This window comes from Mastigoproctus giganteus, chromosome 4, assembly GCF_048544385.1.
Source record: "Mastigoproctus giganteus isolate SK-2022 chromosome 4, ASM4854438v1, whole genome shotgun sequence".
NCBI classification, from domain to species: Eukaryota; Metazoa; Arthropoda; class Arachnida; order Uropygi; family Thelyphonidae; genus Mastigoproctus; species Mastigoproctus giganteus.
In genome coordinates this window covers 82,921,908-82,946,867 of record NC_143578.1, presented here as the reverse complement: position 1 = coordinate 82,946,867, position 24,960 = coordinate 82,921,908, and the positions used below count along the sequence as shown (strand labels likewise).

At 36.9% G+C, this 24,960-nt stretch overlaps 1 protein-coding gene across 1 annotated transcript in view; it reads left to right on the top strand.

Moving 5' to 3' along the window:
• Positions 1 to 13,645, top strand: part of LOC150086875 (U8 snoRNA-decapping enzyme-like) — a 38,795-nt gene extending 25,150 nt beyond the window's left edge. Inside the window, exons 2-3 of the mRNA XM_090371639.1 lie at positions 3,900 to 4,166; positions 13,403 to 13,645. Coding sequence (XP_090227765.1) covers positions 3,900 to 4,166; positions 13,403 to 13,579 — 444 coding nt within the window. The 3' untranslated portion in view covers positions 13,580 to 13,645. The remainder of the gene's footprint in view (positions 1 to 3,899; positions 4,167 to 13,402) is intronic.
• The last annotated feature ends 11,315 nt before the right edge of the window (positions 13,646 to 24,960 follow it).

The following is a 24,960-nucleotide window of genomic DNA, read 5'->3' as shown; positions in this document are numbered from 1 at the left end:
ACAAATGGCCCTCAGTCCCCAGTGGCTTTCACTCTCCCTCTTACGGCAGCGAGAGGATCAGAGTGGGAGCAGAGGGTGCTAAGAATCTACGACCAGGCTGCCATGCACGGAAACTGAACTTGGCCTGTTACAACGTAAGATCGCTCATCGGTGAAGACAGGATATTAGCACTGGAAAAGGAATTAGAAAATGTAAATTGGAATATCATTAGTTTGGCTGAAACAAGAGGAAGAAATGAATCACTTATAAGTTTATCAAGTGGAAATCTGCTGTACTCCAATGGAAACAGTGAAAGGGGCGAAGGTGGAGTTGCCTTTCTGGTCCATAAAGATATAAAAAACAACATTTTGGAATTCAAAAGCACATCACCAAGGGTGTCAAGACTACTACTCAGGATTTCTAAGAGGTACAACCTAAAGGTTATAATGATTTATGCACCAACATCAAGCCATGATGATGAAGAGGTTGAAGAAATGTACACAGAAATTGAGTCTTCTAGACAAGCAGAAAACCCACTACACTATCATTATGGGGGACTTCAATGCTAAGGTTGGAAAGAGACAAAACAGTGCAGAAATGGGAACTATAGGAAATTTTGGAATTGGTGAAAGAAATGAAAGTGGGGAAAGACTTGTGAAATTTACAGAATCTCAAAGATTGTCAGTAATGAACACTTTTTCCAAGAAAAGGGTGAACAGAAAGTGGACATGGAAGAGCCCAAATGGATTAACAACTAATGAAATCAACCTCATCCTCACTAACAGAAGATATATCGTGAATGATATTACCGTCCTGGACAAGGTGAACGTTGAAAGTGATCACAGATTGGCAAGATGCACACTTGAAATAGATGTAAGAAAAGAATGATATAGATGTAAGAAAAGAAATGAAAAAACTGACTTGAGTAAATAATACGAAGGTCTTTGAGATAACAGAAGAGGAGAAAAAGCAGTATGTACTGGAACTTAACAAGTTTGATCTTCAGACTGTTAAGGATTGAGATATCAATGAGGAATATTACAACTTTTTGAAAGTTGTAAAGCCCAAGAAACCTATAAGTAAAAAAAAAATACAAAGAAGAAAAATTTAGTCAAGAAACACTTGTCATGATGAACCGAAGACAACAAGTGAAAGGAGAAAATTTAGTATACAGAGTTATGCAAAGCCATTAGAAAGAGACTCAGAGAGGACATAAGATTTAATACAAGAAAATTACAACAAGCATTAAGGGAAAAATCAGCCATGAGCAGTAATACAAGAAAGACAAATGATATACTGAAACTGAAAACTAGCAATGGTGTACTTATAAATAGCAGAGATGGCTTAATTCAAATAGCAGAAGACTACTATATAGAATTATACAAGGAGTGAGGGAATGATGCCAGCAGTGAGGAAGATGGATCGCAAATTAGTAACACATACAACATACTTGATATCCTTCCTGATGAGGTAGAACATGCATTGAAGAGAATAAAGAATCAGAAAGCCCTGGAGGAAGATGAAGTTACTGTAGAGTTGTTAAAATTGGGAGGAAGAGACGTGACAAAAACTGGCAAGACTCTTCACAAAATGCAATAGAAAAGGTGCGACGCCTCAAGAGTGAAATAATGCAGTATAGTTTTGCTACATAAGAAAAGGGATAAATCAGAAATTGGAAATTATAGACTTGTTATCAATTAGCTTGTTATCCCATATTTACAAGTTGTTCACAAGGGTCATTACTAACAGATTAGAAAGAATACTTGATGAGAACAACCGAAAGAGCAAGCTGGCTTTAGGACAGGATTCTCTACTATGGATCACCTTCACTTAATATCACAGCTAATGGAGAAAGCAAATGAATATAAAACACCATTATGCCTGGCATTTGTGGATTATGAAATGGCATTTGTCTCCATACAGCATAAGACAATGTTTCGGGCACTGGAAAGACAAGGCATAGATACCTCATATATTATGATTTTGAAGAAAATATATGAGAACACTACCTCCTTTATTAAACTAGACAAAGACAGAGGAAATTTAAAATTGAGAAAGGAGTTTGACAAGGAGACACAATATCTCCGAAGTTGTTTGCAGCTGCCCTTGAGGAAGCTTTCAGAAGATTAGATTGGTCGCAGAAAGGAATCAATGTGAATGGAAAGTACCTGAACCATTTACGATTTGCAGATGACAATGTAGTCATAAGTGATGATCACAAAGAATTAGAGGAAAATCTTAGTCAGTTATGCAGAGTTAGTAAGTATTTTGGACTAAAGATGAATATGACTAAAACAAAAGTAATGATGAACAAGTATACCAAAGAAAGGGATATGATGATTGAAGGAGCAGTAATTGAAAAGGTGGAGTCATACTTATCTGGGACAAGTCATTGGCTGTGATAAAGATAAATGGCTGGAAGTCAAGAGAAGAATAAATTTTGGATGGATAGCATTCAGGAAATATACTCACCTACTGAGGAGCCATATCCAAATTTGTCTGAAACGTAAAATAATGAACCAATTTATACTCCCCACCATGACTTATGGAAGTGAAACTTGGGCACTCACCAAAAGAATGGAAGAGAAGCTGAGAACAACACAGCAAAGAATGGAACGAATTATATTGGGAATCAGACTGTTAGATAAGAAGAGAAACACATGGATTAGGCAGCAAACTCAAGTAAAGGACATTCTTGTCAAAACTAAAGAACTAAAATGGTCTTGGGCAGGACACATAGCTCAAAGACATGATAAAAGATGGACTAAGAAAATAACAGAAGGGTACCCAAGAGGAGCTAGAAAAAAACATAGAAGACAAGATGGAGATAGACAGATGAAATTCATGAGTTTGTGGGTAGTAAATGGATGACCATTGCACAAAACAGAAGGAACTGGAAAGTTGCTGGAGAGGCCTTCATCCTGCAGTGGATTGAAAATGGCTGATGATGATGATGACCATCAAGTCCATTCTGCACCGGTTCCAGGGTCTGCCCTGGAACCGGTGCAGAATGCGGGTGGAACAAGGTGGGCCCAGTTTCAGGGCCTGCCCTGGAACTGGGAACAGCCCTGGCCCACTTTCTCTTCTTTTTCACTCTGTCCTGTGCGGGATGGAAAACCACTGATTTCTCCCTCCCCTGCTGGCACCCCGACTTACCTCTTCCTCTTCACCGTAGCTGGTGTGGAAGATTAAATTTATTTATTTTTTGCACTCTGTTTCGGCACCTGGGACTTGAGTGTCGCTGGTGCCGGACAGTTCTCTCTTTTTTTTTTTTTTTTTGCACCACAGAAATTTCTTTTCCCTCTCTGGAGTGGACCCCCAGAGAAATCTGGCCCACTTTCCCATGGTGTGGACGAGTACCCAGAATCATCTGTCCAGGCGATTGATGCTTCTGGGTGGCCAAGTGGCCAGAACATAACAGAACACACACAAACCTATACTACTCACATATCTGGTCCTCTTACAGTGGCACTGTCCTTCACAGAGATACAAGGCAGAGATGAACTCACATTCTACGAGCCACCCCTTGCAAAAATACATGTCCATGTCTTTAAACTTCATACTCATTCCCAGATCTCCAGTATTACTTTACAATTTCTTGGCATTGTTTAAACATTCAGCCCCAAATTCTTATGCTTTGTATTATGTATAGTATTTTCTTTTGTTTTAACAACTAATTGCCTTCTTTTATCAAAAAAAAAGTTAAGTTCGGCTATAAATACGTGATTAAATATTTGGTGAAAATATGTGATTAAAAATTTTTGAAAATATGTGATTAAATATTTGGCGAAAATATGTGTACATCTTTTTTGAGACACTATATATATATATATAATTTCCACATATTTTTTTTTCTTGTAAGTACACAATCACACTGTATGCATTTAGGCAGTTATTTCACCAAATTCCTTAAAATTCAGATGCAGATGCGATTTGACGGTATGCTTGGTTTTCCTGGAGGACTTATTGTTGAGGGTCAAGATATCATTGCTGGACTTAATCGAGAACTTCATGAAGAAATAAATTTGAATTATAGTGCTTATCCTATTCTTGATAGCTATCATGTTGTATCTCATGTGGATCATTTTCAGAAATTCTGCTTCCACTTTTATAAATTACCTTTGACATTAAGCCAGTTTCAGAGTATTGAGAAAGATATTGTCAATGCCAGAGATTATGGTGATGAGGTAAGATATTTGCTTCATTTATTAATGTTTAATACTTTTACTATTAAAAACATGTGCAAAAGTTTTAAGTGTAAATTTATTTTCATTGCTATATATATACGCACGTTTCTACTTGTTCAAACTTTTTTTTTTTTTTTTTTTTTGGTTTAGTTGTAGATTGTTACCTATTATTGGTGTTTTTCATATAAGTATTAGTGTTCATACAATTCTGCTCATGAAGCTAGCCCAATTTAGATCTTGATTCCACATGGCCTATGACACAGAAACTTACAACAGAAACGAGTAAGTATGAGGCATTACATCAAATGGGCTGTCAATCCACTCAAAGCCCCCAATGAAGTAGGGGATTGGCGGCCACGTGATGAAATGCAATGTATTATATTATTTAAAATAGTATTATTATATAAAATTGTACTGTTATTAAGAATTAGTAATTATTTTTGCTACAGATAAAGAAAAAATTTCATCAGTAAATTGTTAAGAAAAAATTCATTATCATTTAGCATTATACTTCTTAACTTAAAATATATAGGCCATGCGGAATCAAGATAACCTAAATTGGGCTAGCTTGATGACCAGAATTGTATGAACACTAATAGGTAACAATCTACAACTAAACCAAAAAAAAAGTTCGAACAAGTAGAAACGAATATATACTGGCACGTATAATGTCTAATTGGCCTAATGGCATTAACGCTGCACAAAAGAATACATAAATCTAAAAGAATACATACATCTAAACGGATTAATAACATAAATGCTAATAATAATTATATATATATGTGTGTGTGTGCAAAATATATTACCTTGTATTTTATATAAATCATCTTATTTATACTCTGGCACTCATTTCTCCCTCCCCTGCTGGCACCCCGACTTACCTCTTCCTCTTCACCGTAGCTGGTGTGTCAGTGGAGTTCACAATAAATCATCAATACAAATGTTAATTGTATTTAGTAGTCATGGGTTTGAACCCCAGTCCACTCAAGGAGCACGTGCTACTGCATTCGTGCTCCTGACCACTTGGCTACATTAGGCCTATACTGGTGGGTTATATATAGACAAAAGGGAGCATTCCTATAATAGAAAGGGTGCAGTCATTGAGAATGAATTGTAGTTAACACAATTGGCAAACAAGGGGACCTCAGAATCTTTGAATGTGTAATGCTTCTAAATGCATGGAAGGCATATACCAGTATTTCTACAGCAGTTGAAAGGGAGGAATGTGCAGGGACAACAGATGTGGGAGTATTCGTGGAATAGAAGAAGCTAAAATGTAGCCAGTCAGTACAAAACCTTGTCTGAAAGGTAATAGTTGATATCAAAGGAGAGTGGAGAATTGCGGGGAATGTACAGGCCAACTTTTTCATTAGAGAAATAATACTTCAGTTTTTAGGAACATGCATGAGGGTTATTTGACATTTATAGCCTCTAGAAGGAAAATATATTTATGGTGTGCATGTGCTTGTTTTTTCTAGTAATTTTAACCTTTATATGACGAACACATCCAAAGTTATAGCTCAAAACTTGCACTTTTCTTTTAGATCATTGAAGTTCGAGCCTTCGTAAATGGAAAAAATTGAACACTGAGTCATAAATGGTATGGCTATTAAATAATGAGACTGCATCTGCAGCCACTGCACACCGGTTGACCTTGAATGTGTTTGCAATTCTGTCCAGGCACGATAGGAGGGAATATATAATGAGAGCCTTATCGATCAACTCAGCCCTGGAAAGATTGTGCAAGCTCAATTTTTTTCAGCCTGGTCTGTACTTGTTAACAGGAGAGGCTGCTTCTACAGGGATGGGATACACTTAAATAGAAAGGGTGCAAGAATATTTGCTGATGCTATCGAGGCAGTGTTAGGTGGGTTGGAAAATTGTTAGCTTGCAGGGATACAAGGAATAATAGGTTAACAATAGCCACTGGCAGAGGTGAAAGTGATTCTTGCACTGCTTCTATTGGAATGAGCAGCAGCCTGGAAAAAAAGATGCAGGATATTTCAAAGACTGCTGGGAGTCATTGTGGTACAAGTAAACACATGGGTTGTGTTAGGGTAGGCAAGAATAGGAACAGGTGCATGTATACTTGCATATACACCAATGCTAGGAGTTTGGTAAATAAATTTGATGAATTTGAGGTATTGCTCAAAACATCAAAGGCAGATATTGTTGGGATATCAGAGACATGGTGTCACACATATACGGAATGCAGAACTGGAATTTGGGGAGTACAATGTGTACAGGAAGGTTAGAGAGGATAGGAAGGGAGGAGGGGTTATGCTATTAGTTAAGAAACACACAAAATACAAGGAAGTGAAGCCAGTCGACATCGCAGGACAGTGCAGTGTCGAGTCAGTTTGGTGTGACATAAGCATTGGGAGATCAAAATTGAGAGTAGGAGTGTGTTAGAGGAATAATGGCTCTGATGAGTATAATAAAAAACTGTACAGGGAAATAGAGTAGGCCAGTAAATCAGAGAGTCTTATAATGGGGGATTTTAATTTCCCAGATATTGACTGGAATTTGTGGGTGGTTCACTCACACACTAGCAAGGCTTTTGTGGATTTATTCGATGATTGTTTCTACATCAGCATGTTCGGGAGGCAACTAGAAGGAGTAATACTCTTGATCTGATTATCAATAGTGATTCTTCATGCATTAAGAATCTGCAGATAAAGGAATCACTAGGTGGCAGTGATCACAGTGTGCTGAAGTGAGATTTTCTCAAAGAGGTAACTACCATCAGGGGTAAAGGGAAGAGTTTTTGCTTTCGTAAAGGTCACTACGATGGTCTGAGACAGTATTTAAATTCTATACAGTGGGACCAACTGATGATGTTACCAACAGCAAATTCAAAATGGGAAGCATTCAAAGAATTTATCTTGGAAGCTACTAGGCTTTACATACCAACTAAGAAATATCGTTCAAGGTTTAGGCCTAAATGGATATCAAATGAACTAATGAGACTCGTGACAGAGAAGAAAAATGCATGGCATACATATAAATTAATGGGTGACTTGGAAGCCTATGATAGATATAAGTTAGTCTGTAACAAAGTCACAAAGGAGATTAGGAAGCAAAGGCAGATTATGAGAAATCCTTGGCAAAGGATGCAAAGAAAAACAGAACAGAGTTTTTACCTATGTAAACTCTAAAAGAAAAGGGATGAATCAGATTGGTCCAATGGATATTGATGGTTCAACTGTTGATGATCCTGCTCAGGTGGCTAACAAACGAAACGAGTATTTTGCATCTACATTCACACATGAGGAGTTATTCAGCGAGGGGAATGCCAGAGGTGTATTCAACTCTAGCAGTAAGCTACAGAATATTGAAATAACTGGGAGTAAAGTGGAGGAGAAACTGTTGAAGATAAACATAAAAAAGGCACCGGGGGTGTATGGGATCTATCCAGTTATATTAAAGGAGGCAGCAAAGGAAGTAAGCAAACCCCTAGCCATAATTATGAGAGCTTCTTTGGACTCAGGGGAGGTACCCATAGACTAGAGATGTGCAAATGTGACCCCAATTCACAAATTACTGACACAAGTAATTATAGACCTGTGAGTTTAACTTCTGTTTCAGGAAAGTTAATGGAGACACTGGTTAAAGAAGCACTGCAGGATCATCTAGACAAGACTTCAGTTATAGCTCGGACACAGCATGGTTTTGTTAAGGGAAAGTCTTACCTGACCAACTTGATTGGATACTATGATGCAGTCACAAAAGAACTGGATGCAGGGAATAACTCTGATATTATATATTTGGATCTTAGAAAGCCTTCTGATATTGTTGCATATGGAGCAGTGTGGCATTGGAGGCAAATTGCTGATATGGATAAAGGGATGTTTGAGTGGGAGAAGACAGAGAGTGGTAATCAATGGACACTGCTGATCGTGTAATTACAGCATCTGTATTGTTCAAGGTTTAGTTATTAGTCTTATTAGTGGAGTCCCTCAGTGTTTAGTGTTGGGCCCATTGTTTTCTCTATTTATAAATGATATTGATGATGGTGTATCAAGCTTAATGTCCAAGTTTGCAGACAATACGAAGGTTGGCAGGGTAGTGCCATTAAGAACACTAATGGCACTACGCTGCTGCAACAGGATCTAGAAAGGTTGAGGAGATGAGCTGAGAGGTGGCAAATGAAGTTTAACATTGACAAATGTAAAGTACTACATATGGGAAGCAGTAACCCCAGAGTGATGTATCAACTCTGTGGTACTACACTGACAGTGGTAGAGAACGAAAAGGACCTGGGGTAATTGTGCAGGCAGATATGAAGTTTTCTGAGCAGTGCTGGTGGTCTGCAAGAGTAGCTCATAGTGTCTTGTCAATGATATACAGGATTTTTATAGCAGGGATAAGGAGGTGATTATCCCCTTGTATAAGGCAATGGTCAAGCTACACCTTGGGTACTGTATGCAGGTTTGGAGGCCTCATTTTAAGAAGGATGTAGAGCTGTTGGAACGCATACAGAGAAAGGCAACAAGATTAGTGATTACAAAAAAAAGCTTAACTTTTGCAAATTACAGTGTCTGGAGACTATGCACCTGCGAGGTGATCTGATTGGGGTGTATAAAGCCTTGAATGGTTTGAGCATGCTCAGTGCTGATGGGATTCTTCCTCTTGCTCAGAATAATCACTTGAGAGGGCATAAATTCAATTTGAGGAAAGACAGATGTAGAATAGATGTTCTGAAGTTGCCTTTAACCAGCGGGTAGTTGGTTGGTGGAACAGACTTCCATCCTTTGTTGTGGAAGTTGATAGCCTAAATAAATTTAAGGCTCAGCTGGACAGGTATTTGGAATGAACGGAGGGGTGAAATGGGAGCAGGTTTTTTTTTTTTTTTTTTGGCTGATGCTGCATAAGCTTGCTTTCTTGCATCATATGCCTCTGCTAATGCTAATGTCTCCTTCGTTTTCTACCAAGTCATGTTTCAACATGCTCAGTCACTTTGCAATTAGACAGGTTTTCATCATCTTGCATTTTTAGCAGTTTTCTGGAAAAGTGACAGACAAAAGAATCAAATAACGAATCAACCTCAAATTTTTGACAAAATAAAAAATCACCAATTGAAAGTTTGCAGTTGTTATGTCAAGTTTATGGGGAAGATACTATGTCAAGAGCTTATGTGTTTGAATGGCATAAAGATTTTTAGAAGGAAGAGAGAGAGAAAATGTGGAAGATGATGACAACCAGGCTGTCTGGTTTTCATGAAAATGTGGCCTGGGTAAGGACATTGATTAGAAGTGATCATTGTTTAAAGTATTAGAATGGTTCTAGTAATTTTAACCTTTATATGGTGCACATCAGGGGCTCACATCTGATGAGTATGGGCTTGGCACACTCAAGGCCCTGAGCTTGATATCATTCGTTTCTTTCTTGGCTATTCCTTTCTACTTCTGACTCTTGTTGTTCTCTTTCTCTCTCTCTCTGGGTAATTCAGAAATTTTTTTTTTTTTTTGGCTGGTGCAGCATAAGCTTCAGACTTCCTTCCACCATATGGCTAATAATAATAATAACATCCAAAGTTATAGCTCAAAACTCAATATGAACAAAGAAACAGTTACACAACTATTAACTCAAAATTTAGGCACGAGAAAAGTGTGTACCAAGATGGTGCCCGAAATTTTGAATGAAGATCAAAGAATGACAAGACTCAAAGTTTGTGAAGATGTTTTGAAAAAAAATTGAAGATCCAGACTTTCTGAGTACTGTAATTACTTTCGATGAAAGTTGGCTGTTCCAATACAACTCAGAAACTAACCACTGCCTTATACAGTGGGATTATGAACACCCTATCTCTACAGGATAACATTCAATATATCATCGATAGGATGCCGTGGGCTTTCCTGTTCAGAAAACTTTCATATCTGCCTGCATTGTAACTGCCAGATCCCTTTCCTCCTCCACTGTTTTTAATTCAAACCTACCAAGTGTATAATTTATTTGTAGGTTGCTATTCCCAAAGTGTAAGCATTCAGACTGAAGGAGTGCCACTTGGCACTGATCATTAATGACTCTGCCAATCTTTGTCATCTGCAAATTTTGACATTACACCTTCTATCCCTTTGTCGATATCATTTAGGAAAATGAGAAACAACAGTGGTTCTTCAAGGACCAGTCCTTGAAGAACCCCACTCCTGACATTACATCAAACTGAAGAATATCCATTAATCACAACCCTCTGCCTTCTGCCCTGCAACCACCCAGCAATCCATCTTAGAATCCTACCAGTAATTCCATCCTGTTCGAGCTTATACAGTACTGTCTCATGAGGGGACCAAGTCAAATGCTTTGCTGAAATCCAAATAAACTATGTTGAAATTGTTCCCTACATTGAGCTCACAAGTAAACTGTGTCAAAATAGCCTTCTAAGTTAGTTAAACATGATTTTCCCTTAACAAAACCATGTTGTGTTCCTTCAGAATGCCATATCTATCTAAATGCCCGTGGATTACACTCTTAACATTGCCTTTTAAAATTTTCCCTACCACTGAAATCAGACTAATCAGTCTGTAGTTATCAACTTCTCTTAGAACCGCTTTTATGTATTTAAATAAATAAATAAATTTTCTGTTTATACTCCGGCACGACAACCAAGTCAGTAGAGTTTACAATAAATCGTCAATACAAATATTTATCGTATTTAGTAGTCACAGGCTTGAACCCCGGTTCACTCAAGGAACGCGTGCTATGCACTCTCGCTCCTGACCACTGGGCTACGTCAGGCCTATTGGTGATACACTGGCACTTCTCCAATCCAAAGATGCCTCATAATTAACTGCAGTGGTTCAATAAACTCCCTTGCGCTCTCTCTCAAAACTACAGAGTATGTGCCATTAACTCCGGGAGCATTACTTGCCTTTAGGCCAACCGTTTTTCTTATAATCTTTAATTACATCACTAATTTCATATGGCTCAGCCTCACTCACACAGCCCGTTCTCAGCATGAAGGGTGTTTCATCAATAAAGACCGATGCGCCTGAGGCTTATGCTGCACCAGCCAAAAAAAAAAAAAAATCCCTGAGTTACCCAGAGAGAGAGAGAGAGAGAGAGAGAGAGAGAGAGAGAGAGAGAGAGTCAGTCAAAAGTAGAAGGGAATCACCAAGAAAGAGAAGAATGATGATATCCAGCTCAGGCCCCTGGGTGTGCCAAGCCCATACTCACCAGATGTGAGCCCCTGGGGTTGACTCACTAGTCGTAATATTTTTCTAAAGTACATTTCTGGATGTCACGACCATAAAACAATAAAAACAATTTGCAGTTTCCAGTTTATTGTTCTTTTCTGTTAGTGTAATCAATTATAAACAGGTAGTAAACTCGATCTTCTTGCATTTGCTATAGTACCAATAGCTGGAATTGTGTGGGTTTTCACGTTATGGTGAAATGTGTTTCCCCTTCCATGAAATATTCAATCATATAAAAAACACAACTAAATTTTCAGAAACTCATTACTCCGTGTCTCATTTGTGTGTATCGTGTTTGTTGCAACTTGTGCATGCCATGTTCTCTGTTATTAATTGCTTATAATTTTTACTGTTTTAGATTTTACAACAACAAAAAAAAAAGTCAGTGAACAGTATATCAAATAGTTTGTACTGTATGTACATATTAATTAAGCTACGTACATAAGCGTAAATTTATTTTTATTAACTAGAAAATATTCTGCCGATTTTCACATATCATTGGTAAGGTAATAAAGTTAAATTTGTGTTTTATATCTTTAAAGCGGGGGTCCATTATTTTGTTGGAAGATCCCTGGGTCATATTGAACTTCTGTGCTATTGAACTTGTGCTTGTTTGAGACCATAAAAATTTGTGACTCCGAAGAGTGCAGTTCGTGACTTTTAAAGAGAGCAGAAGGTACACGAAATGTAGATGCTGCCAAAGAAATTGTGCTTAGCAGCGATGAAGAGGAAGAAAATTAAATGAATGTACATTATTGGACATAAATATCACAGTTTGTAAGGTAAGACGTTTGTTCTTTTATTACTATTTAAGTTACTACTATTATAAAAATAAAGTTAAAATATTAAGTTACTACTACCATAAAAATTAAGTTTCCGATAGTTATAAAAAAAAAAAGTGTTTCTTGTTAGCTTTTGGAACGTAACCCCCCTCTTTGTACTGGTTTTTAGTCCCGTATAACACGGTTTTGCATTACACAAGATTTTGTAGGAACCAAACTACCGTGTCATATGAGGGTTACCTGTACTCAGACTTAATTCATATGTACCTAACGAAATATCATATACTTATATTCTGGAGTATAACTCTACCTTTCAAGTACTAAAAAATCTAAAATTTTAAAGCCGACTCTTTCAACCATCCAAACTTCCTCATGAAAGTGAACAAAAACCTTGCTTGAAACTTTCTTTTTTATTTTCAGCATCTGTTTTATTCTGAACATAGTCATCAGTTTTAAACAAACATATTACTAAAAGCAAATCTTCAAGATTGTCAATTTCTTATAGCAAATATGCTTTCACATTGAGGCACTGTTTGCAGAGAAATGAATTTACATTACAATACTAAAAAGCAATACAGAATGGCTTGGTTACATAATCAGATCTTCCCATAATCAGAATGATGACTACTAGTGTACATATACTAGTAGCCATCAGTAACAGTAATGTAACATTATAACCAATGTGTATAGGCTTTGGTTTTGTGGCCAAAAAGCATAAATGAGTACTAAATATCATTCCTGTACAGTACTCAAACCATCCAAAAGTAAACTTTGATAAACTTAACAAAAGTAAAGTTTATCAAAGTAAACTTTTAAAGAACAAAAATAATTTAATTAAAAAGTACACAGTGGTTCTGAATGCAAGATTTACTGTAATACACCACTACATGAGATGTAAAAGATGATTGTTTAAAGGGAGAAGGGTGACTTATGGCAAATATATAATTAAGCACAAATTTTGAAAGCAAAAAAAAAAAAAAAAAAAAAGAAGTTGACTTATATGCCAAAGAGTACAGTAACCATCAGTAGCAAAACTAGAAATATTGAATCCCCATCCTTCCCTGCTGCCTGCACAATTTGCAAGCAGGCTCATCTGTGCTCATTAAAAACTTTATGATACCAATGATGGCAGACTTTGCAGAATGGTAGTTTTGCTACTGTGTGCCATTTAAATATATATAATCTAGAATTGCCTACTTAAAAATTGCTCTGCTATAAATACTATTTCACTTGAATTAAAATATTTTATTTCTTTTAGACATTTGGACATTTACGTGTGCCACTATATACAATGGAGGATGGATATAAAGGATTCCCTGCATTTCTAAAAAATCATTTTATTGGTTATGCTAAATATCAACTTATTTATACTCTGGCTTACTTAAAAATTATGCCTGTTAAAGACCTGGCACAGTTATTAAAAAGGAGCCTATAACAAAATTCTGTTAGAAAATAATTCACTGTCAGTTTTTAATTCACAGTCAGTGAAGCAGGAGTTAACTGTCATACTAGTCTATTAAAAATCAGATTATACATGTACATTATATATAAATTACAATAAGATACTGTACTCTGAATGTATTAAAAGTGGTTTTAGGAGTGCATGTTTTTTTTGTTCTCATATATATTAGGATAAACTTTTAAAGGTGGAACCGAAATGCTTAAAAATACTAGAGTAAAATCCAGATATGGTGAACGTGTCAAGAAGTGTACTATTTTTAACTCCTCTGTATGGAAACAAGAATCTGGCTTGTTTTAACCTGAACTAAATTTTGTTGTACAGAAACTTAGTTCTAATGAATATTATAGAAGAACCAGTATAATTTTTTAGATTAGTTCTGCTGCTCTTGAACATACAGAAGCAGATGGTGGTTCTTACTTTCTTCCCTATTTTACTTATCAATTTTAAATTGTTTGTATATAACATACAGACACTACAATTGTAAATTACACACTTCATGAATATACAGAAGCAGACAGTGGTTCTTAATTTCTACTGTATTTTACTTATCAGTTTTAAAATCAATTGTAAATAAAATGACAATGCTAAAAGTAAATATGTTTGCAACCAAAAATTGTTCTGCTCTGTTTGTAAGCTAAATATGACTAATTACTTCCAAGTTTTACACCTATTCGTTTTAACTGTGAATACAATTGTTAACTGTATTTAGCAGTCACATGAACTTCAACCATGGACAACTCAAATAAGTATGCTACTTCACTCTTGCAGTTGACTACTGGGCCACATCAGACCAGGTAGGGCAGAAGACTTGAAATCACGAAAACGGTAGTGTTGCTTTTGTTAAGGTCTAATTGCCCCTTTTTATTTTTTTTTAATGACCGTGTTGGTTGTTGTTGTTGTTATTTGGTTTTTAGGAGCATTAGCAACTAAGGCCATATTTGCTCTGGGATATGCGGTGGTCATTCCCTGACCTTTCCGCGTCCTTCGTATTTGGTGGTGATGGGCTCTAACCCCGGTCTAATCAAGAAGCATGTGCTACGCACTGCTGCTCCTTCCCACCTGGCTACGGAGGCACCGAAAGTGTTGGTACTTTGTAGGTTCCATTCTGTAGGAGAAAAAAATGAAATGAGAGAAAATGCCACTTCTCTCTAAATGTCCCTGGATTGTACTCTTCATCATTGCTCAAAGATTTTCCTTACAACTGAAGTCAGACTAACTGATCTGTAGTTACGGATTTCACTCTTAGAACTACCTTCGTGTATTGGCAATATGTTGGCACTTCTCCAATCCAAAGGAATCTGTCCTCAGTCCATTGATGCTCTTATAATTAACCTTAATGGTTCAACACACTCACACAGATTCTCCTCAGCACAAAGTGTCTTTCGTCAGTAAAAACTGATGCAAAATACCTATTCAGTTCATCAGCAACATCAGCTAAGTTATCTAAGACTTTTCCATACACACATTGCACAAGGGTCAAATCTGATTCTCATCTTCTTCTTTGTATTCACATACTTGAAAATCTCCTTGTTTGCATTGTTTTATCTCTTAACCATGCTTTCTCATATTCAGCCTCGGCATCTTTAACTGGTGACTCCATTATTTTACACAGAAAAGAAGTTAAATTAACTGGTCTGTAATTACTCTTGTCACTCTTAAATCCCCTTTGTGTATTGAGGATACATTTGCGCATCCAGTCCGTGGGGCTTCCCCTGAGTCCAAGGATGCTTTCATAATTATGGCTAAGGGCTTGCTTACTTCCTTTGCCATCTCATTTAATATAACTGGATAGATCCCATCCACCCCAGGTGCTTTTCTTATGTTTAACTTCAACAGTTTCTCCTCCACTTTGCTCTCAGTTATTAAAAAAATCATTAAGCACCCTGTTAAAGTTGGATAAACTTCCCGCATTTTCCTCCTTTAATAACTTCTCATTCCTCATGTGTGAATGTAGATGCAAAATAATACTCATTCAATTTATCAGCTATCTGAGCAGGATCATCAACAGTCAAAACATTGATTACAACTGGACCAATCTGATTCATCCCTTTCCTTCTAGAATTTACATAAGTAAAGAACTCTTTGCTGTTTTTCTTTGCATCCTTTGCTACAGATTTATTGTAATCTGCCTTCACCTGCCTAACCTCCTTTGTGACTTGATTACAGGCTTGCTTATATCTGCCATAGGCTTCTGTGTCACCTTATAATTTATATGCATCACATGCATTGTCTCATTAATTCATCTGATATCTATTTAGGCCTAAAGCTTGAACAATATTTCTTAATTGGTGTAAAAAGCCTAGAAGCTTCCACGATTAATTCCTTGAATGTTCCCCACTTAAAATTTGCTGTCGGTAACATCATCAGTTGGTCCCACAATAAATAATTTAAAAACTGTCTCTGAGACCTCTGTAGTCACCTCTATGGAAGCAAAAACCCTTCCCTTTACCCCTGATGGTAATTATATCTAAATAAATCCCACATCAGTACACTGTGATCACTGCCACCTAGTGGTTGCTTTATCTGCAAATTCTTATACACGAATAATCACTGCTGATAACCAGATCAACAGTATTACACTCTCTGGTTGCCTCTTGAACATGCTGCAGAAAACAACTATCCAATAAATCCAGAAAAGTCTTGCTAGTGTGCAAGTGACCAACCCACAAGTTCCAGTCAATATCTAGGAAGATAAAATCCCCCATTATAAGACATTCTGATTTAATGGCCCACTCTATTTCTCTACAATTGTTCTTTGTACTCATTAATCACTATAACGCACTACTCCTATTTTTGCTTTTCCAGTACTTGTCACACCAAACTGAGTCAACATTGCACTTTCCATCTATGTCAACTGGATGCACTAACTAGATTTTGTTTTTATTAATTAACAGCATAACCCCCTCCTCCCTTCCTATCCTGCCCCAAATTCCAATTCTGCATTCTAAATATGTATGACACCATGTCTCTGATATCCGAACAATATCTGCTTTTGATGTCTTCACCAGCACTTCAAATTCATCAAATTTATTTACTATACTTCTAGCATTGGTGTACATGCACCTATTATTCTTAGTTGCCCTAACACAGGCCATGTATTTGTTTCATGATGACTGCCACAGTCCCTGAAATCCCCAGCACCCCATCCTCCAGGCCACTGCTCATTCTAATAGAAGTAGTGCAAGAATCACCTTCATCTCTGTCTGCAGCTACTTTTAACCTCTTAGTCTCTGAATCACCCCAACTGACCCACCTAATGCTGCCCTGATAGCATCAGCAAACACTCTTGCAGCCCTTCTATTTAAGTGTATCTCATCCTTGTAGAAGCAATCTCTCCTGTTAACAAGCACAGACCATGCTGAGAAAAAGTACCTCATAAGCCTTGCACAATCCCTCCAGGGCCAAATTGATTGACAAGGCTCTCATCATATACTCTCTCCTATAGTGTCTGGGCAGAATTGCTGACACTTTCAAATTTAACCCTAACTCACAACTTTTTTTCAACATTGACCTGTACTTGTTAAGTAAATCTGTTGATCTCCTACTCTGAATATCATTAGTGCAAACATTTACAACAATATCACCCTTTGTGCCCTTAAAAGATGATATCTGCTTTACAACATCATCAACTTTTGCCCCTGGCAGACATACCCTGGTCCTATTCCATCTATCCTTTTTACACATTTCTTCCTGAAAAAGTGCACCTGTCTTACCTGACAATAGCGTCACCAACAATAACTAACTCCTCTGGGACAAGTGCATTTTGCCTTGGAGATTGCCACTGTGTTGCCTGATGCACAAAAGTGAGCTTTGGTGTTGTATTGGACAGGTGAGAGCTTAATGGGCCCACATATTAATTTCTTCAAGGGCATCTACCCTACACTTCAAGCTCTCATAAACGCCCATCAGAACTCTGATTTGGTGCCTAATTTCTAGACACTCTCTGCACCTAGCACACACAAAGACATCCTCTCTGGCCATTGTCAGTATTTCAGTCATGGTATATAACTTTCTTCATTACTGTAACCAAAATTTTATCAAAAAACTAACTCAAACATTTTACAGGGTGTACAAGTGTCACATTGTTAACATTTAAATCATTTAAATTTAACTGAGAATCCACATAATTTTCATTACCATTTTAAGAATATCTTCCTTAAAGCTCTATTACCCACTCTGTCCTTCTCTTAAATGAATTATTTTATGTTTTGCATTTATGCTTTGTATCTGTACTACTGCATTAATACATGTTAAAAAAACGTATACAGTAGACCCACGCTTTACGATATTAATCCGTTCCAGAGAGACTATCGTATTGTGAAAATATCGTAATGTGAACCCAATAAATTTTTTTTTTTTTTTTTGATAATTCGTTTCAAGACCTTAGAAGTTGAAATTTTCACTATATAACTAAATTATTTATCTCTCTAAAATAGAGATAAATAGCTTTGTTTCTAATGGAAATTGTACATATTGGTTTAAAAAACTTGATTAAAACACAATGTAAAAAAATCACTTCAATTAAATATAAAAACAAAACACACACACACACACACAGCCAACACGTTCACAAATGCTGCTATTGACCAAGGGCAAAGACCACATGGTCTGGTCGGAGACAATCTTAAGCCCATCCTGTCATAAAGTGAAATAAGTAGGTGCCAGTTTTTTTTGTTTTTTTTTATGTGAACCCCAAACACGAGAAGTATTAGAACCTATAGTACTTAGTACCGTGCTTGGGTTGGAGTTTGAGAAGACGAAAGAAGATATTTGTTGACATTGGACTTCAACTTCTGTAGATTGTAATTTTCAGGAAATACATATGAAGGAAGGTTGTTCCTTCCTTCATATGTATGAAGGAAGATGAAAAGTTGGTTCTGTGGGTTTGAAGTAGGACAGTAAATGGATGTTGGCGGCATGTGTTTGGACTGTTTTGAAAGAGAGAGAGAGAGAGAACGGGAATTATAGAAGCCAATTCAGAAGAACAGTGCCCATGGAAGTATCATTAGAAGAGGCATGCAGCAGAAACAGTACGTCTATGAGAAAGTGAGTGGAGAGACTCTTTTAGAGATGAATCATTAATTAACCTAACTGCCCTCTTCCGAATGGAATCAAGAAGCCTGAGAGAGGTTTAGGGGGCACCACCCCAGATGTGGGAGCAATATTCCATGGCAGGGCGGATTTGCGATTTATACAGAGTGAGCAGCTGTTTGGAAGAAAAGTAACGCCGAGAGCGAAAGAGAAAACCAAGTTTTTTAGATGCAGAGGAAGCAATATTTGTAATGTGCTTGTGCCAAAAGAGATTAGAAGTCACGGTAATCCCCAAAAGAGATATATTATTTTGCCTAGAAATCGGAGTGTCACTAAAGATAAGCATAAGAGCAGCAGAATCCTTTTTTGCGAGATATAAGACAAGACTGAGTTTTAGAAGGATTGAAATCAACTAAGTTGTATTTGCCTCACTGGAGATCAGCATTTAAGGAATTTGTAGCAGATATTTGAGAAGTTAAAGCTGGTTGAGCGGGCAAAGTTTTTCAAAATGGAAAGTGGAATGTAATGTGCTATCATTGGCAAAACTATGGATAGGATTTTTAGTCAATGGAAGAAGGTCATTAATATGCAATAGGAAAAGTGGGGGAAAGAGCTGAACCTTGGGGGACACTGGCATTAGTGGAGAAGTTAGATGACAGAGAGAAAACTGGATAACCAATTACAAGAAACAGTTTGCAAACCATAAGATGGAAGCTTGTTTAGAAGACCTTTATGCCAAACACGATCAAAAGCCTTTGAGATGTCAAAAGCAACTACTTGTGTTTCACCGAACCTTTCCATTGAATTAGTCCATAAATGGGTAACGTAAGCCAGAATATCAACAGTAGATCGACACTGACGGAATCCATACTGGCGATCGTTGATCAGATGGAAGGTTTCTAGGTAGTTTAAGAGTTGGCAGTTAATTGATTTCTCCATTACTTTAGAAAGAGTAGAAGTAATTGCAATGGGATGATAATTGTATGGGGGGGGGATTTGTCACCCTTTTTAGGAACTGTCTGGATATGAGCAAATTTCCAAGCAGAAGGAAAAACACCTTTGGAATAAGAAAGTGAAAAAAGGCGGCAAAGAATAGAAGTAAGTTCAGGAGCACAGGTTTTGAGAACAAGTGGAGAAATGCCATCAGGACCTGGAGCTTTCTTAGCATCAAGATTCATCAAAATCCTTCTGATATCCTTTTGATGGAAGACCACAGGAGGCACTGAATGGAGTGTGTTGGGAATGGTGGGAGGTGTTTTACCAAGATCATTAATACATGAGCTGGAAGAAAAATGGGATGCTAGCAGGTCAGCTTTATCCTTGGCTGAAGTGACAACAGAACCATCTGGTTTGGACAGAGGTGGGAGCAGAGATCAGCAAACGTTTCGACCAATAGCTTTGGCAAGAGACCAGAATGCTCGGCTACCATTAGGGCAAGAAGCAAATTTTTTCTACTCTTAGCCTGTTCAAACTCTAGTTTGGACTGAATAATAACTGCTTTAAAATTGTTGCGAGCTTTGGTGTAGGCAGAAAATGAAACTGAAGAATTAGAAACAAGCCAATTGCGATATGCAACATTCTTCTCTTGAACAGCCTTTGCACATTTATTGGAAAACCAAGGTTTAGATAAAGGACGAGATTTTAAAGTGGAGTGTGGGATAAAGGATTTCATTCCTGCAAGAATAATTTCACTAACACGACCTGAGCAAACATTGACATCAGAAGTTTTGAAACAGTAATCTGACCAAGGAAAAGAAGAAAAGAAGTCTCGCAGGTCATCCCATTTTGCATTCTTGTAATGCCAAACAACACAAGGTTGGGAATAGCCATGAGATAAAGGTTCCATTGGAGAAGAGACAATCACCAAGTTGTGATCTGAAGTGCCTAAAGGGCCTCTTACTTCAACCTTGTACTTAGAAGGGTTGTTTGTGAGAAAAAGATCAAGCGTATTGGCTGTATGATTAGGATTGTCCGGTATTCTTGTAGGTAAATGAACAATCTGTGCTAGGTCATTAGTAATTGCAAAAGCCTCAGCATCTCGACCTGCTGGATCGGTGTGACCAGAAAACGGAAGCCAGCTGAAGTTGTGAACATTAAAATCACCAAGGAAAATTACTTCACTGTTAGGAAAGTTGCATTGGAGAAAGTCAAGTTGCAAAGAGAGGAAGTCAAAGAGCTCCAAGTGATTAGTGGAGTTGGAAGAACGGTAGAGACAACAGATGAATTTAACACAATCAGGTAGAGAGATTTTAAGCCAGAGAAGATCAAAGAGAGGAGATTCCAAATTGCCAAGTCTCTGACAGGGAATATCAGAACGGACATAAGCACAAGTACCACCTTTGAGGCGAAAGGAATCATACAGCGAATAATTTGGGCATCTAAGATAAACAATAGTTGAATCAAGCAATAACTGAGATTCTGTCAGAAAAAGTACATGGGGTTTGGCAGACTGTAAGTGGAAATGGACATCGTTGAGATTAGAATTGAGACCACATATATTTGTGGAATGAATTAGGAAGTCCTTGGGAGGTTTAGATCTTTTCGCAGATAAGCTTGCTCTATTAGTTTGACAATTCATGGTGTATTCAATAGTAAGAAAAAGTGGGTAGGTGGGACATGCTGTATGAAGTAGTGAAATTTTTGGATATGGCGTACACGTGCAGGAGCGGTTTAAGGTCAGTTGAGGCCCCGGGCGCAGAAGAAAATATTGGGCCCAAAAAAAAAAAAGAGAGAGAGGGAAAATAAAAATACATGTTAACCATTTTTTTAAATAAATAAAAAATATTATGTACTATTAATGTTTTATTTCCAATAAAATTTGAATATAATATATGTATAATATAATTAATAATAGCATAATAATTATCACAAAGTTTTGAACTAATAGTTGAACATATTAGTTCAACTATTAGTTGAACTAATATGTTGAACTAATTTGTTGGGGTTTTGCGTGGGCCCTTCAGAAGTCGGGCCCAGGGGGCGCGCCCACCATTAAATCCACCTCTGTACACGTGGTAAGAATATACCCAGATCCTTGACATAACGTGGCCTCGAGAATGCTCCCCGCATACACACTACTCCGACTCCCTCCAGTCACTATCTGGCAGAGTAGAGGTAGCAAGATTATACACTAGCTGATCCAGAAACCTCCTAGAGACTTACCAGTAGGTTCGGTCCAGTGCACTAACTAGCGGCCAGCCTGAAAACACCATTTTAGAGCTGTACCCTCGAAATGTAAGGAATATTGGATCTCGCCACGACGTTCATCATAAACTCAAAAGTCATCAGTCATACTGCATGATGGAAGAGATAGGGAAGGGTTGACCGGAACTTAGCTCTAGAAACTAAACATGGGTTCCACCACTTCAAGCCTCCAATAAGCAAAGTGGTGGTATTTCACCAGTTGATGAGAGTCATCTACTACCTAGTACTGCCTGGTAACATAGAGGGGCGCCGTTCCTCCATGTGGTGTGGGCGCCACACCTCGACCCCTGCTTACACCTCGACCCCTGCTCGACCCCAATTGGTTCACACCTGGGTGGTCACCCACCATGTACTTGTGCATAGAGGTTATACCCAGGATTACTAACAGTCCCACCATCGTGAAGGTGCAAGCAGAGGATTTGGCTGTCACAGACCGTCCGGACTTCGCCGAAATTGCAGTTAACGTGATCACTAATTAGTACAATCAGCCACTTTATAGAATCTAATTTCAAAAAAACCACTTAAAATCACTACACTACACTTTCATCGTTATCATATGTTCGGTTATAAGAATCAATTTTGAACACCTTTGTGATAATTTTCTAAAGCATAATTCTGGAGGTCACCACCATAAAACAAAAACGATTTGCAGTTTCCGGTTTATCGGGCTTTTCTGTTAGCACAATCTATTATAAATAGGTAGTAAACTCTATCTTATTGCATTTGCAATAATACCGATAGCTGGAATACTGTGGGTTTTTACGTTATTATGGTGAAATGGTTTACATTATTATGGTTTACAAAGCTTATTTTTTAAGCTTTGTAAACGTTTTACTCCATATCTCACTTGTGTGCATTATGTAAGTTGCAATTTGTGTGTGCCGTGTTCTTTGTTATTGATTGCTTATCTTTTTTACTGTTTTAAATTTTACACCCCCCCCCCAAAAAAAGTCAGTGAACAGAAATATCAACTAATTAGTGTGTGCATATTACAGTATTAATTAGTCATGTAAAGTAAGCATAAATTTATTTTTATTTTGCTAACCTGTGGAAAATATTCTTCCTATTTTCGCTTATTAAAATCGCCATTTAATAGAATTAAAATTCAATTCTCAAATGTGATCACAATGACTGGCACTTACCACATATCGTATAGTGAACAGTATTTTATTATGGAGAGTCAATCGTAAAGTGATTTGATCATATAGTGAACCAATCGTAAAGCAGGGATCCACTGTACTGTAACCACTTTACATTATTGCACATGATTTTTTAAATGTTCAATGACCAAATATTCAGTTACCTGGACCACCCTTAGTCTTAATTAACCAGAATAATCAGTGGGCAGTCTACTATATGTTTCTCATGTTTACAGAATTAAATTGTCACAAAACCATTGTAAAAAAAGTAAAGCACTAATTATATCCCTAAACTATATGCAGCAACTTAATTAATGCAACAATTACAGTTATACCTGGCAAGGGGCAATTTTGCTACCTGAGTACCAAGATACTCTAACAATCAAATTAAAATAAACCCTTAACAGTATAAAGACAACTTCCTGCTCAAGGAAGAAGCTGTCACCCACCAAAAGAAAGTGCCTTTGTAATAAAGCTAAATTGTCACATTTTAATATTTAAATTTTATTAAAAAAAAAAAAAACACACAACAAAATGAGGTACACTGATTATTTTGGCTAATATATATATGTGTAATAATGTATATCAATTGAGTGAAATGAAGTTCTCTGTTGACATAAAACACTAACTTTCTTGAGTCATGCTGAAAAGCTTCATGAATCCTATCAACTGAAGGCTTTCCTGCCCCTAGAATGGCACAATAATTTCTTAAAACTGTTTCAACCCCTCTCCCACTGAATTTTCCAAGTGCTTTCTCTCCATATTCCAACTGGTAACATCTTTGCATTTTAATGACAGGTTTAAACTCCCAATATTCCAACACAAACTGCTTTCTGCTGCGGTGGTGCTATTTTGAAATTGAGCTCTTTCAATGCTGTCACCTAGCACTAAGTTACAAGTTCTGCAAAACTTTGAGTTGTTCTTTACAAGAAGATGAACTGTTTCTCTTTATCTAGTGTACTTTTCTTTCTACAGCAGTTTATCATGTGGTAAATAATGTATGCCCACCTAGTATAAATATATATTAGCCATATAATGGTCTCATTGTACTTACAGAAATAATTGCCATATTTTAATAATATTTAAATTTTATTATTTTTTTAATTCTATTATTAAAATATATATACAGTATATATAAAAAATTGAGTCCTCCACAAAGTGTATGAGACTATAATTCAAATTATAGTCTCATACACAAATGTATGAGACTATATCTTAAACTTAGCCCTTAGTTGTGTGGGGTTAGTATGGTCCCATGAATCCCTTCTATTCCTAAAGTAGATATTGCTAAAGATGCACAATGACTCCTTAAGTCTACTTGCATAGAATTATATATGCAAGTAGCCAATTATCTGAACATACACAATTTATGTACATTTACTATTTTGGGACTGAAACATTATTTTATTATTTAATCAAGTGTGATATGCTATTCAGTGTTGAAGAGGGTAAGCAGTGACAGAGAAAATTAATCAAAGAGTAACCACAGTAGCTCATCTGAACTAAAAATTAGAGAATTATGACTTACCAGATAATTCAAACGTTACTAATAAAGTAAATAAAAGGACAGAATTAGAAAACAAATCCAGCTTTAATTACTGTATTAACCAAACACCACACCATAACTGCTATCTCATTGGATTGTAAGGGTGTGCAAAAAAACATGCTACAGCTGTCCTACAGGCTTTTCTGTATTTTTCTGGTAAGCATGTTAATTGAATTCCATATAACAAATAAACTTATATAAATAATATTTCAGAAAGTGAAAGAAACAGCTATTACAGAAGACGAAATCCAATATCTCCTAGGTATTTTTTTTATGTCAGGTGTACTGTGTACTAAATGTATCTCACTTAAACTTTGATGATTTGTTGTCCAACAATGGCATGATAATATTGTTTAAAATACTGATAAAATGTTTTCACTCACAATATTACCAAAAAATGTTTTGATAACATAGTAAATCAAGAAATGCACAAA